Here is a 14,103-nt window from a genome sequence, read left to right on the forward strand (position 1 = left end):
AAATTTCTCTCCCAGGAAGGGACATTACACAATGCCATTTGCCTTCTAGGGAACCCCCATGTACTCCCTATAGAAACAAATGAAGCTTTGCCTGTTTCTTGGAGCTCCCAACAGTATAGTTTCTTGTTGCTGCCGGCAGGGATGACTTCCTTCCCAGGTCCAGAGTTTCTGAAGTGCCTGCTGCCAAAGAGAAATATTTTTATTCTAGGCAAAGACAGACAATCTGAGGAATCCCAAGGAAATAGTGTCTGGCATATAGACTTGAAACTCACCTTGAAGATGCTTCTTGAAAACAGAGGGAAAGGCCTCTTCTAGTTCTAGCACCTAAATAGGCAATGGGTTGTAATGTAACAAAGCCTTCTCTCAAGGATGGAGAGATTTTCATTTTAGTGCAAAAGGTTTGTTTTAAGCAATTATAAATATCACTAAGATATAATTGATAACTTTGAAAAGAAAGGATTCTAATGTGACAACATACAAACAACAATAACAAACTTTTAAAAAGTTTAAGAATGCTGATCAACAGATGCCATGATTTATCTTGACTCCAGAGGACTCATGATAAAACAGGCTGACCACTTCCTGACCAGAGATGAAAAAATGAAGGCCCATATTGCAACACATTTTTGTAGACATGTCCAAAGCAGGTATTTGTTATGACTTTTAAATGGACTGCTTTAAGGCAGAGGCAGCTTGGTCTAGTGGACAGAGTGCTGGATTTGCAGTCTATAACACCTGGGTTCAAATCCTACAGTGACAAGCTGGGCCACGATGCCTAAAATACTTAATATTGCTGAGCCTCCTAAGGCAAATTTGTGTAAATTATAAACAGGTTAAGTATATCTCCTTTGTATACTTTAAATAACAGGAAATTCTGCTAAAAATTGTTTTGTTTGTCTTTCCTTTTTCAATGGGGAATAAGTGGGAAGGGAGAGAAAGTGAATTCTTGTTAATTGAAAAAATGAAATTAAATTTAAAAAGTAAGGAATAAGATGATGAGATCAGATGTTAGGTTGCAATAATATTCAGAATACTTATCTTTTTTCCTTCAAGATAAACAAGTATCCAAATAAATAGTTATTAGTGTATTGAAGTTTGAGTATAGTGTTTGAGATAAACGCAGGACTAAAAGGAATACCTCGTAAACCTAGGAAGGAACATAGTAGGGAAACATCTTTCAAAGAAGATGGAGATCTAGGAATACCTTAGGTGGTATATGTACTCCTGGCCATACTCTTTACTTCCCCTTGAAAATTTGAAACTTGTTACTGTTCACTGAAGTCTTTGACCTCTGATTCTTTGAAACAGAACTTTATATCACAAAAATCCCTGCTGCAATAGAAAATAGAATTTTCCATTAAATATATAAAGGAGATAGACTTTTAACATATAATTTACACAGATTGCCTGAGGAGGTTCAGCAATATTGTGTCTTAGGCATGATGGCCCACTTTGTCACTGTAAGATTTAGAACCCGGATGTTTTAAACTGCAAGTCCAGCATTCTGTCCACAAGACCAAGCTACCACTGCCTTAAAATAGACCATTTTTAAAAAGCCATAGTAAAGTGTTCCTCTTTGTATCCCTAGTGGTTGCTTGTCCTCTTGCCTACTTCTAGTTCTGTACCAGCTTTGGAATCAAGTGCATTGTGAAAGGATGCTGTAAGAAGAATAAAGAGCCTGCGCCCCAGAGCCAACTTGTGTGCATTGTGATGAGATGCCCATCTCAAGGTGGAGGAAACTGGAGCCAGATACCTGCAGCTTTGGAAGCCTGGTTACAGAAGCTCCAGCCTGCTTGAGCATCCTGGTCTCCCAGCTCCGGCTTTGGTTTTTCAGTACCTGTAAATAGCAGGTTCAGTGCATAATTTTCAGAGCCCCCAATACCCCACATGGAGGGCTGGTGCCTGGTTCTTTCTCACCTTCAATTCCCTGAGCACCAGGCTCAGCTGAGTAAGCTGGCTCTCCTGTAGAGCTGTTCCAGAGAGCTCAGAACGCAGGGCCTGAACAGTGGCGTAGCGGGTGTGGATTTCTTCTGAAGCATCCCACAGTGTGGGAGAAATCTGCTTCCCCTGGCGGGGGTCCCGAACTCCTTCGGCCCCTGCTAGCGAGGCCAGGAGCAGACCCAAGGGGATGGCTGCCAGAGAATACAGGCAGGCAGTGGGGCCACTTTAGGTGAGGGGGGGGGGGGCTTTAATATAGTCAAAGAACAATCCTGTCCCCTCCTCCCAACCTCTCTTGCCAAGAATCACACTGAGCAGCCTCTTTCCACAAGACTAGCACTGAGTAAGAAGCCTGGATGAGGAGAAATGCAGAGGCCGAAGCAGGATTTGGGAGCAGAACTTCCTGGTGACTCTCCCCAGAAAGGATTAAGTCTCATTTCCTGTCTTTTTTTCCTACCCTCCCTTCCTTCCTTCATACCTCGGAGATCCAAGAGAAGCAACAGGCTGTTGTAACTATTTCCAAAGAGTAACTGAGTCATGATCCAAGGCAAGGAGCCGGTATGGGCCTTGGAAGCCTTCCCTGCCAGTACCAGCAATAAGGGGCAGTCCCTACAAAGAGTGATGGCTAAGGTCAGGCACAGCTTAGGTCCTTGTTATGGGTTAGGGAGAATAACTGCCCCTTATGTGGAAACCTCAAGCTGCTGCCCTGGGCTTCCCCCCAAGTTGGACTCACAGAGCTTCTGGAAGCTGCAAAACTCTCAGTGAGCCCCTCCACATGCTCTGGCCCAGGGCCTCTTTATGGTACTGGGCCCCAGGCAGGATATTGTCAAGGTAAGAAGGGAGCAGGCTCTGGAAGAGAAGATGGTTAAGTTTGTGGCATTTCTTCTTAGATTGATCTCTAAGTTTGTATCTCCTTCTCTCATCCTTTCTGCCAGAGTCCACAGGTTCATATACCTGTCCAAGCCTTCCATTGCCCTGAGATAAAGTTGGCAGCCAGATTTGGAATCTAGGATCTCTGCTTCACTCGCTCCTTCTGCTACTCTGGGGAAAAAAGGGAAAAATATAAGTTTGACGTGTTTCTGGACTCTGTCCCTCTGCCATAGGACCCTTCAAAGCATTAAATCCCAGACATAAGAACAAAATGAGCAGGTAACCCATAGTCACATAGACAGACTAAGCCTGAATAGGACAGCTGTACAGTGGATGAAGGAGAAGGAGAAGGAGAAGGAGAAGGAGAAGGAGAAGGAGAAGGAGAAGGAGAAGGAGAAGAAGAAGAAGAAGGAGAAGAAGAAGAAGAAGAAGAAGAAGAAGAAGAAGAAGAAGAAGAAGAAGAAGAAGAAGAAGAAGAAGAAGAAGAAGAAGAATTATTTACCATCTGTTGAACCACAGAACAAAACCCAGTAGTAAGGCTGTTGTCAGAATGGGGAGGAAGGAAGAGCAGTACTAAGAAAAGATATTCACATCCTGGACAAAGTAGCATACTTACAGACCCAGTGGGGACACATCCAGGAAATTCAGGTCGCTAGTTCCAGGTAGTAATAAGTCTCGACCCCTCCCGCTAGAAGTGAGCTAGGGGAAAGTGCAAGGGATAAATCTGTGTTGAACTCATAAAAATCTTCCAAATCCTGGAGAATACTTTCCAGGACTCCTCAATTCCTGAAAATTACTTTTAATCTCTTTTCACCTGCACTAGACTTAGGGTCCGGAGGGAAGGTTCAGAAGCACTTTGGAGTTGAGTTTCCTCAAACAGCATTGCCAGCAGCTGGAAATTATTAGGGTAGGGGTGGAGTGGGGATTAGAGAAAAGATTGTTTCAGAGTCCAAACAAATCCAGACTATATGGTAAGACAAAGTGGATTCTTGATCGTCACCTGAGGTACCAGATCCAGTTGCTTGGCTTCTCTGCCCCTAATGATTACAGACACACTGTAACCTTTGGATACTGAGCCCAGCACAGCCCGAATGTTCTCCAGAAACTCTTGCTCTGCTTCCTAAATTAATAGGCAGGAGCTCACCTTTTTGGAGAAAGAAATCATCTATCTCCCTGTTCCACCAGGTCCCTAGATCTTCAGCTTTGATTACCCTAGTCTTTTACCCTAGTCTTTCTTTGTTCCAGCCCATGTTCCCCTCCTCTCCCCACAACAATATTCTCAAAATTGTTTCAAGAGCAGTATAAGGTATGATGTTAGGAACCAACAGAATGAGGCAAGTGGGACAAGAGCTTGCCACCCATGCCCTCCCCCCTTTCTCCCCTCTCCCACTTTCTTATTCTACCTGTGCATGTTCTGGGCCTAGGACTCGGTCAAATGTGAATTGATGCTCCTAGATGCAAGACCAGAGTCATGAAGATCATTTCCCATTTACAGCCTCTTTTTCCTCCATCCATTTTCCCCACCTTTCCCGATCCCAACAATACCAGATTCTCAGGTTCTCCTAGATCTAGCAAGAGCATTTTAGGACCATGTAGAAGGAATCTGAGGCTTCGGGTGTCATGACCTGTAATAGAGAGTTCACTGTAACATTCTGGTTTTGTTTTTTTGTTTTTTCATGTTGACAGGAGAAAACAGCCCCAGCCTACTACTTGCAGGATTCCTTCTAGGCTTGACCTCTTAGAAGGAATTTCTCACCTGCCTCTGACAAGGATGTTGCTTTTACAACCACTGTTACCGTTGCAGATCCAACCTGAAGGGAGAGAAGATAATGAGACCTAGGCTCCGAGCCTGAGCCAATAGGAAGGTTCGGAGGGCAAGTTTCTGCTCACCTGCTCACTGCCAGCCATGATTCCGGAGTCTCTAGGAGTCTACTCAATAATTCATGACCCATCTGGTGGTTTCAGGGCGGGGTTTGCTATCCCCCAATCAGTATCCAACAGGATATTTTTCAGATCGCCTATGTCTGGTCTCTCAGTATTCTACTTCTGTTACCCCTAAGTCTTCAAGTTCTCAATACAATTGATTCCACACACATGTCTTCCCTAGGGAAGTAAAGTCAGAATTTCTAGATAAAGAAAAAAAAAGGGGGGGGGAGAGGAAAAGAGGTTCATCCCCCTTTCAATAGTTTAGTTTTCAACATTCATTTTTCTAAGATTTTGGGTTCCACATTTTTCCTCCCTTTCTCCCCGATTTTCCACAACAGCAAGCAATCTGATATGGGTTACATAAGTACAATCATTTTAAACCTATTTCCAAATTAATTGTATTATGAGACAAAAATCAAGTTTGTTTTGGGGGCAAGGTCCCTCACTGAGGCAGAGTTGAAGGAGATTTTCTCCTTTAAGGATTTTTAGAGTTTTGGGTCCCCTCTTCAACATCAAAAGGAGGAAACCACAAGGAAAGAAAAAGGAAACCAAAAAAAAGTGAAAATAACATGGTTCCATCAGCTTTCAACCTCCATAGTTCTTTCCTTGGATGCATATGGCATTTTCCATCCCAAGTCTATTCGAATTGTCTTGGATCACTGCAATGCTAAGAGCTAAATGTCTCATAATTTTGCTGTTTCTGTGATAGAGGTTCCTATAATTTTTCATGAATCCCTTAATATTTTGAAATGCTTAAAGTTTTAAATGCATAAGATTACAAAGAAAACAAGTTATACTTAAATGCAGTGGACTTTTTTTTTCCTTAAATTCAGGAATTTCAGAGTAAGAATCTCTGAACTCGATAAACTCCAAACTTCCTTAAAGTATGAGTTTATGACTCCAGGAAGGTAACTTCCAGTTTTGACGCAGGGGAAGCAATAGACCAGCCCTCTGCCTGGGGCTCTTTGGCTTTTTGAGGGCCTATTCCAGTTGTGGCAGATCCCTCCTCCTCCTTCCCATCCGGTCCCCCACCCTACCCCTTCTTCAAATCCAGTGTATTTGAACTAGTCTTAAGAGCCGCTGGGGAAGAAAGAAATGAGATGGAGACATTTTGTTTCTCAGTTATTAGGTTTTATTGTTGTTGGGTTTGTTTGTTTGTTTTTTTAAGAAAAGTAGTAGAGACTAATATCAGGTTACACCGCAGTGCCTGGAATCATAAAGCAATCAGGTGGGGACTTGGACTGTTTTTCTTTCCTCCCCAGTTTTCTCTCCAGCTGCCTTCAGGCAAATCTTCTGACCCTGCACAGCAGCACGAAGGCTGCGGTCCCAAAGACCTGAAAGGCTAGCGGGGAGCCCACGAAGGGCCTGCTCCCACGGGAAGGAACCGACTCTGCACACTCCTCTGGCGCTTGCTCCCTTCGCGACCTGGCTAAGGCGCTGCTTTGGGTAAAGGGGTTTCCTTCGAGGACCAGCTCGGTCACCTGGTCTAGGGTCGGCTGCTTCGTCAGCAGGTTGTGGCTTAGGTCCAGCTGCTGTAGCCTTTGTGGCAGAGACTTCGGCACACACTTCAGCTTTGCGTGGGACAAGTTAAGGGATGTCAGGGTGGGTGGCCAGGTACATTGAGTGGAGGGCGTATCGCGCAGCTCGTTGTAACTGATGTCCAGCCGCTGCACTTTGACCCCCCTCGCCTCCAGAGCCCCGCACACTCCTCCCAGGGACTGGAGGCTGGTGTTCCTAAGCGCCAGGTCCCGCAGCTCCTGGAACTCCTTGAGGCAGAGGGCCGCGGTTAAGCCACTCTCTCCTATTGCTGGGTTGTCCGACAGATCTAGAGAGCTTAATTCCTTGAAGGTGCCCAAGTTCGAGCAGGGCACACTGCTCAGGCCCGAATCAGTCAAGCTCAGCGTCTTCAGTCCAGGTTTTAGCCAAGTCAGTATCGCTGCCATTAGATCGCCCTCTCCAGCTGGCGACACTCTGTTGAGCTTCAAGGCTTTCAGGGCCAGGGCGTGATCACTGGGAGATCGCGGTTGGAGAGGCGGGTGCGAAACCCCCAGGTCTTCCAGCGACAACTCCTGGGTCCGCGTATAGGTCAGCGCCTGCAGGAGCTGGTACAGAAGTGGGGCCGGCACCTGGGCATCCTTTAGCTTCAGCCGTTTCAGGCGCAGCGATCGCAGCAAGTCTGCTGCTTGTCTGGGGTCGGCAAGGCCGCCTTTCGGCAAAAAGATATCCAAGTTGTGGCCGCCCCCGTGGATCTCCACCTCCACAGACGAAAGGCACATCTGAAGACTATTCCAATTGGGTTCCGGGGTGGAAAAATTGCAGAAGCAATTATCGCCCTCTTCGTCCAGGATACAAATGGCTGAGGATGGCCAGGGAAGCAACAGCAGGGGAGAGAGCAGCAGTAGCAGCAGCGGCAGCGACAACCTCTGCCAGGGGACCTGGGAATGACATCAGCTGTTTAATCTCAAGGCTAGCTAGTCGGGTGCTGGGGAAAGTGGAGAAGCAGAGGAGCGGGAATGGTGAAGTATTAGTGCTGAGGTCCACGAGGAGAGCCCAAGGAGGTTGGAGTCACAGATGGGTGTGGCAAAATTTCTCAAAAGAATTTCCACACTTGCCCCATCTCCGAGTCAAGGGGCAAAGTTTATTGTAATTGTAAAGTCAATTGTAGAAGGCTAAGTTCCTAAAGGATTTAGCAAAGAACCCCGGGCTTGGGACAAATTTATCCAGTTCTTAAAGTAGATGATATGCTAATTTTATAGCCCTGAGATAGAATTGAGGAGCATCTATTCACTATTGTCTCAGAATTTGGTTGTCACTGACTAGTAGTTTCTCTTTATCTGTCAGTATTGTTTGTAGGACTATTCTAAAGCCAGAAGATCTTAGAATCTTTGACAGACAGATTGTTAGAACAAAAACACTCTAAGGTGGGGGGAACTCATCACTACAGTTTCCCCTAGAAGCATTAGGACCTATTTTGACCTCAGAACCCAGCCCAAAGACTTCATTTTCTCTTTTTCTCAAATATTATCTTTACCCAATCTTCTCCCATCCTCCCACTTTACAACCCTAGCTAAACAGCTCCAGACCAGCACTGAAAACTTTAGGCTTTGGGAGAGGTACAGATAGAAAGGTGGACCCGGAATCCAGAGGATAGCCTCAGACACTTCCCAGGTGTGTCACTCTGTTTACCTCAGGTCCTCATCAGTAAAATCATTTTAAAATGAACTAGAGAAGGAAATGGCAAGCCACTGGAGTATCTTTGCCAAAACAAACAAAAACCCAAATGAGATCATAAAAGAGTCGAACACAGTTAACAACAAAAGTCGGGGGTAAAGGAAGACATAGAACACTCACCATGGTGGGTCCTGGTAGTTTCTGTACTTATGACTTCTTTTCTGCTTAGAGCTGGGCTATTTGGCTTCTGTCTTATTCAGTCTTGAGTTTTGAAAGATCTTAGGCTTTTCTATACTGTGTTATTAAACCCAAATCTTGTTTCTCCACCCCAACTTCCTCTCTGTTTAGTTTTGCAATCAAGGATGTCAGTACCAAGCAGGGCCAATCCTGGGACATGGGGACACCAGGAAAATAAATGCGGGGTTTTCCCCTCAGCTGACTTAGTCCTCCAGTTCTTTATTATTCTCCCATCCCTAAGTCCTACCTAGTCTGTTTCTAGTCTGGCTGGAGATAGAATTGAAGGGGGAGGGAAACTAAGTTCCCTTTAAAATTAACACTCTGAAACTGTGTTCCCTTTTTATCTTGGAGTCTCAGGCCCTCCTGGGAAAGCATATCTCCCTAGATTAGTTAAGTGTCATTATTCAATTAGAAATCTTGGTCAAAAAGTACACCATTGATCTTTTGGAGTTGCCAGACTTTTATAAATTCCAATTGGAGATCTGGGCCAGATATTGATAAGCTTCTAAGTCTGGGGACTTTGACTTTTTTTTCAATCTGAAACCTGTGCTTCAAGATTCCTTTTTAAAGGGCAGTTTCTGAATTCGTTCTTTGCAGAATGTCCAAAGTAGGACCCTGCCTGCTGAGAAGGCATTCTTTTCTTAGTGCCCTCTATTCCCCTAATAGGACTTTGCCACTAAAGAAGTCAGTCTTTTAGCAAAATTGGCTTCCTATCCAATAATAAACTTCCATTTTTGCCATTAATATTTTGGGATTTATGAATTCTTTCACCAAGAACCTGCACCTCCATCCAAAAGGGGATTTTCATCAGAATCAGTGGTTATCCACACTCTATAAAAAGCATAAGTATACACACACATATATATATACATATAAAATTTAAAAATTCAATATCTGGTAATTTCCCTTTATCTACTCAATTTCTGAAACCCTACTGGATGAAAGCCAAGTGACATAACAGGACTGGAATTAAAGACAGAGAAAACTCATCTGTACTAAAGGTAGACTAGATAGAAGAGGCTACAAAATTCCTTTTAGTCTTGTTTTCAGATCAGTAAAATTCTTAACTTCCTTTCCCTTGCAGGCAGTCTATCTGTGGATTTGCCTTCTTTATTTAGGGAAGGATTCAATTGGTCTGGATAGAGCTTTTGTTCCTCTTTTGAATTCAAGAAGACTAATACAGTCTTGGGAGATGCCTTCATTTGCACATGAATCGGATTTAAGCGAGATCAAGTTGCCCAAACTTGTAAGCTATTTACTAAAGCTTCAGCTCCTAATTTACAGAGGAGTGTAGTGCCTATTGGGGAGTGGAGAAATGTAATTATAAATTAATTTATAAATTAAATCTTCTCACTTTTCTTCACTTCCACTAAATCTATACTCTGAACCCAAATTCAAAATCCAGCTGCTAACTGGGAATGTGGGAGCTGGCATGATATGCAGCAGTTTATTTGTATAAATTCCCACAGATTATAATAGCTGTAGTTGAAAACAACTGTAGAGATTATCTGATCCACAGTCCTCACCTTACAGAGGAGGAAAATGAGACAAGTGACTTGCCCAAGATCACAGAAGCAGAACCTATCACAGTGGCAATTTGAACCTGTGAATGGAATAAATGAAGATTTCTCAGAAGACTGTAGAGCAGACACCCGGCCTAAGTTTCAGGAGGTTATGTGACCACTATGAAATAGGATCCGCACTACCATGTCAGCCCTGCTCTTGCTAAATAATGAGACAGCAATATGTGTCATACCACAGGAGTACACAGAGTCCCCTAATTTGTTTGGGCAAGTCTTGGAGGACTTTGACCCCAACCCTGGTATCAGAGTCTTTTAACAAGTAGATGGCTTATCGATAACTAGGAAGAAAAGGGAGGAGATCAGCCAGGCCACTATTAGTTAGGATGCTAAACTTTTTGGGATCATGGGGACTGAGGGTATCTAAAGAAAAGTTATGGTTTGTGGTCAGAGAAGTAAAGTATCTTGGCCACCTTATCAGTGAAGGGAGAAAGAGATTGCATCTTTCTCTAGTGGAAAAGATATTGCAAACACCACAACCTAGGACTGAGAAGGACCAAAGAAATTCCTGGATTTAATAGGGTACTGTAGAAATAGGACTGATTCATATGCCACCCTAACCAAACCCTTTTATAGTCACCTGCTTGAGGAAAAACCAGCTCCTAATGGGATCCTAAGAGTGAACATCATTTTCAACAACTGAAGGAAAGCTTGATTTCAGCACCAGTGCTTGCACTACCCTCCCTAGAGAAATGTTTTCACTTGTTTGTGAACATAGATGAAAGAATAGTGATGAGGGGAGCCCTGAAACTCTCACTCTCTTGAACTTTGGGGAGAAAGCTTGGGAACTCCTTCAGAGGAGATTAGTCCAGGGACTCTCATTCAATTCCAAGATTCTCTATTCTGATTCCAGCTCAAACTGCTCCCAGCCCCCACCAAGAGCTGCCCATAAAACAAGCTTCCTTCACTTAATCCCTTGCAGAAGCCCTAATGGTGCCATGCCAAGGAACCTCTCTCTCCCCTTGGCATAGCTGTGACCCTCTGTCCACTGAAAGACATTCTCTTTCAGCGTTATTCCCTCTTTATCTCTCTCACCTATTTCCCTAACAAGACCTCATTCACCTCTCTGTCAGTATTTTTCTGCTAGAGGATTTCTTTGCTACCCTGCCTCTAAGGAAGTCAGCCTCCTAGCAAAAACTGACCTCTCAGTTCTAATAATAAACTTCTTTTGCAGGTTTAACTTTTTGGGTTCATAAATTCATTCAAAATTCTGAAGAGAGTCACCAATCTGCCTGCTTTTTGATTTAGGATTGTCCTTACTTGATGTGGAACACTGACGATTAGACTCCCCCCAAAGGTGATTTTCCTGCTTTCCTCCACCAGAAGGGCCATAATTTTGAAATATGGAAGTTGAATTATTGGAAAAAGATGATTTGATATTAACTTATAATCATAATCTTAACCCAGATTTCTTAACTGCTCACCTGAGGGACTCATCGAAGTCAGAGTATTTTGCCTATCAGACCAAGTAAGGGAAGACTTGCAAGATTAATTGGTTTATAAATGGTTTCTCAAGGGTGGTGGATGGGGAAAGGAGCTCTTCTTTCAGTCAGGGAACTTACTGAAAGCCTGATCTGCTCAAATCTTTGAACTATATTCCTGAATCAGGAGCTAAAACTATTAAGTAGGTAGGATGGAAACATATATATTGACTCCAAATATGCTTGGGGGGTGGTATGTGTTTTTGGGAAAATATTGAAAGAAAGGGGGGGAGTGATGAATAGTAGAGGGAAGGAATTAGTACGTATCACACTGTTGGCTCAGTTTCTAAGTAATTTTTTGTTGCCAGAGTCTGTAGCCATTGTACATGTGACAGGACACCAGCCAGGAGACTCTTTTGAAGCTAGGGGCAATAGCCATGCCGACTTGCAAGAAAAGTAAGGGAAGAAGAATCTGAGCAGGACACATATATGTTAGTTGTGATCTCTACTTTACCTTGGAGACCACCTTCTCCACCCTGTACTCCAGAAGAAAAACTGAAAGCCCAGAGTCTTAGAGTCCAGAAAGACAAGCAGAGAGGATGATTCTCCATCCTCCCCACAATGGTTGAGAGGTACTAACTAAAGCAGGTATGAAGCAGGTCTTGCCACACTTGCATCAAGGCAGCCATTGGGATGTCCAGAATCTGTGTGATGCAATTTTGACCAAGTTTGTATCATCAGGTCTGTATACTTTAGCCCCTCAACTGGTGAATGGTTGTCTTGTTTGTTGAAGGACAAATGAGGTATCCCAAGGCTTTGTGCCAATGGGAGGGAGACTTCCAGGGCTCAGACCTTTTGAGAGCATCCAGGTAGACTTTACTGAGCTGCCACCAGTAAGCTGTCTCAAATATCTGTTGATCATAGTAGACCTTCTAATCTCATGAGTGGAAGCTTTCTCCTTGTCTGCAGTTAGCAAAGTCATTTTGGAGTAAATAATGCTCAGGTATGGAATGATGGAGAGAATATATTTGGATCAGGAAACACATTTCATTGCTAAAATACTCAGATCCCTAATACAAGCCTTAGAAATTTCTTGGGAATTTCATACTCCTTGGCATCCTCATTCCTCTGGCAAGGTTGAAAGAATGAACCAGGAGATAAAAAGACAGTTAACTAAATTAACCCTTGAGACCCAGCTGCCCTGGACCAAGTGCCTGCCATTGGCACTTCTCAAAAAAAGAACAAAACCTCAAAGGGACATTAGATTATCTCCCTATGACTTTTTGTATGGGCATCCATATCCAGGGTTTTAGCAAAACTGGCTTCCTATCCAACAATAAACTTCCATTTTTGCCAATTAATATGTCAGGTTTCATGAATTTTTTCATGTTGAATCCGTGCACTGAATAAAAGGGGATTTCCAAAACTCTGACTGTTATTAACTTCATCAGTAAGACCCAAATTCTTTTTCTTACTGGGACAGGAAGGGAAGCATTTAGGAATCTGGTTATAAGATGATCTCAAGAGGGAGAAAATGAATATAAATACTTCCATTACCCAAAAGGAAGATGGAGGTGTGAATAGATGATGAGACTCTTGGCCCCAGTGTATGTGTGTTTATATATATGTTAATATATAAATATAAAAAATAAATATATAATATAGGCTATAGAGGTCATCATTTAATCAGACAAAGCCTTAGATTTATTAGCTGACCAGGCCACCCAAACTAGAGAAGCAGTATTACCACATAGATTGGTGATAGATTATCTCCTAGATGAGTAAGGTGGGGTTTGTGGAAAATTCAATTTGTCTAATTTTTGTATGAAAATTGATGACAATGATAAATTGGTCAAGGAAATTACTAAAGATATTAGAAAGTTTGCTCATGTTCCAGTTCAAATGTGGAAGTCCTCCTTTGATATCTTGTGGTGATCTTGGTTTGGTGGGAGTTGGTAGAAGCAGAGTCTCTGGTTCCTGCTCATTATTTTTAGCAGTATTGTCTTATTACTCACTTATTATACTCACCTTGTATGATACGTTTAATCACTATAATAGTTTGAAATTCTCAGTAAAGGCTTCTGCTGATGTAAGGGTGCTAGTCCTGAACAGACAAGTATGGATCCTAATAGATACTGAGGTAAAAAATGAATTGGAGGGCGGAGATAACATGGAGGCCCTAGTAGAAGGAATGTATCAGGACTGGTGTGAGAAATCTTCAGGTTAGTATAAATAAGAGCAGGAATTAAATGGAATAAATGAAGATTTCTCAGAAAATTGTAGGATAAAGTAGAGCGGACCCTAGGCCTAAGTTTCAGGAGGTCATGTGATCACTATGAAACAGAATATGCACTACCACATCAGCACTGCTCCTGCCAAATAAGGAGACATTGTTGTACTTTGGGCAATAGTCCCTTTCCTGTTCCTGGGGCTCCAGCAAATGAATTTAAAAATCACCAGGATAAGGAGAGGACCCATGTTTTTTTCAGCTATATAACCCAGGCTCTGCTTCTGTATTGTACCCCCCACACGCTATTAGACTGCCTAGTGAGTGTGTTGGCCCACTTTCTGTTTGTATCTGGAGATACCTCTGAGTAGGAATTTGGATAAAGAGGGGCTTAGTGCTTAGCTCCCCATACCTGGATCTTGTAACTCTACACATACCACTAGTCTTTTTACTCCAGACTGCCTATTATTTGATCATCAGAATAGTCCCAATTAAAACTGGGACACTGATGCATTGTTGGTGGAATTGTGAACAGATCCAAGCATTCTGGAGAGCAATTTGGAACTATGCTCAAAAAGTTATCAAACTGTGCATACCCTTTGGTCCAGCAGTATTACTACTAGGCTTGTATCCCAAAGAGATCTTAAAGAAGGGAAAGGGACCTGTATGTGCAAGAATGTTTGTGGCTGCCCTTTTGTAGTGGCCAGAAACTGGAAACTGAGTTAATGCCGAT

The 14,103-nt window shown here is 43.1% G+C and overlaps 1 protein-coding gene across 1 annotated transcript; it reads right to left on the reverse strand.

Annotated features, from left to right (window-relative positions):
• Positions 1-5,843: 5,843 nt before the first annotated feature.
• Positions 5,844-8,273, reverse strand: CD14 (CD14 molecule). The gene is made up of 2 exons (XM_051978557.1): positions 8,086-8,273; positions 5,844-7,169 (listed from the first exon to the last, which is right to left on the reverse strand). Exons 1-2 carry the CDS (start codon positions 8,086-8,088, stop codon positions 6,015-6,017), a joined length of 1,158 nt encoding a protein of 385 aa, XP_051834517.1. The 5' UTR covers positions 8,089-8,273; the 3' UTR covers positions 5,844-6,014.
• Between the last annotated feature and the right edge of the window lie 5,830 nt (positions 8,274-14,103).

Source organism: Antechinus flavipes, chromosome 2 (genome assembly GCF_016432865.1).
Source record: "Antechinus flavipes isolate AdamAnt ecotype Samford, QLD, Australia chromosome 2, AdamAnt_v2, whole genome shotgun sequence".
In the NCBI taxonomy this organism is placed as follows: domain Eukaryota; kingdom Metazoa; phylum Chordata; class Mammalia; order Dasyuromorphia; family Dasyuridae; genus Antechinus; species Antechinus flavipes.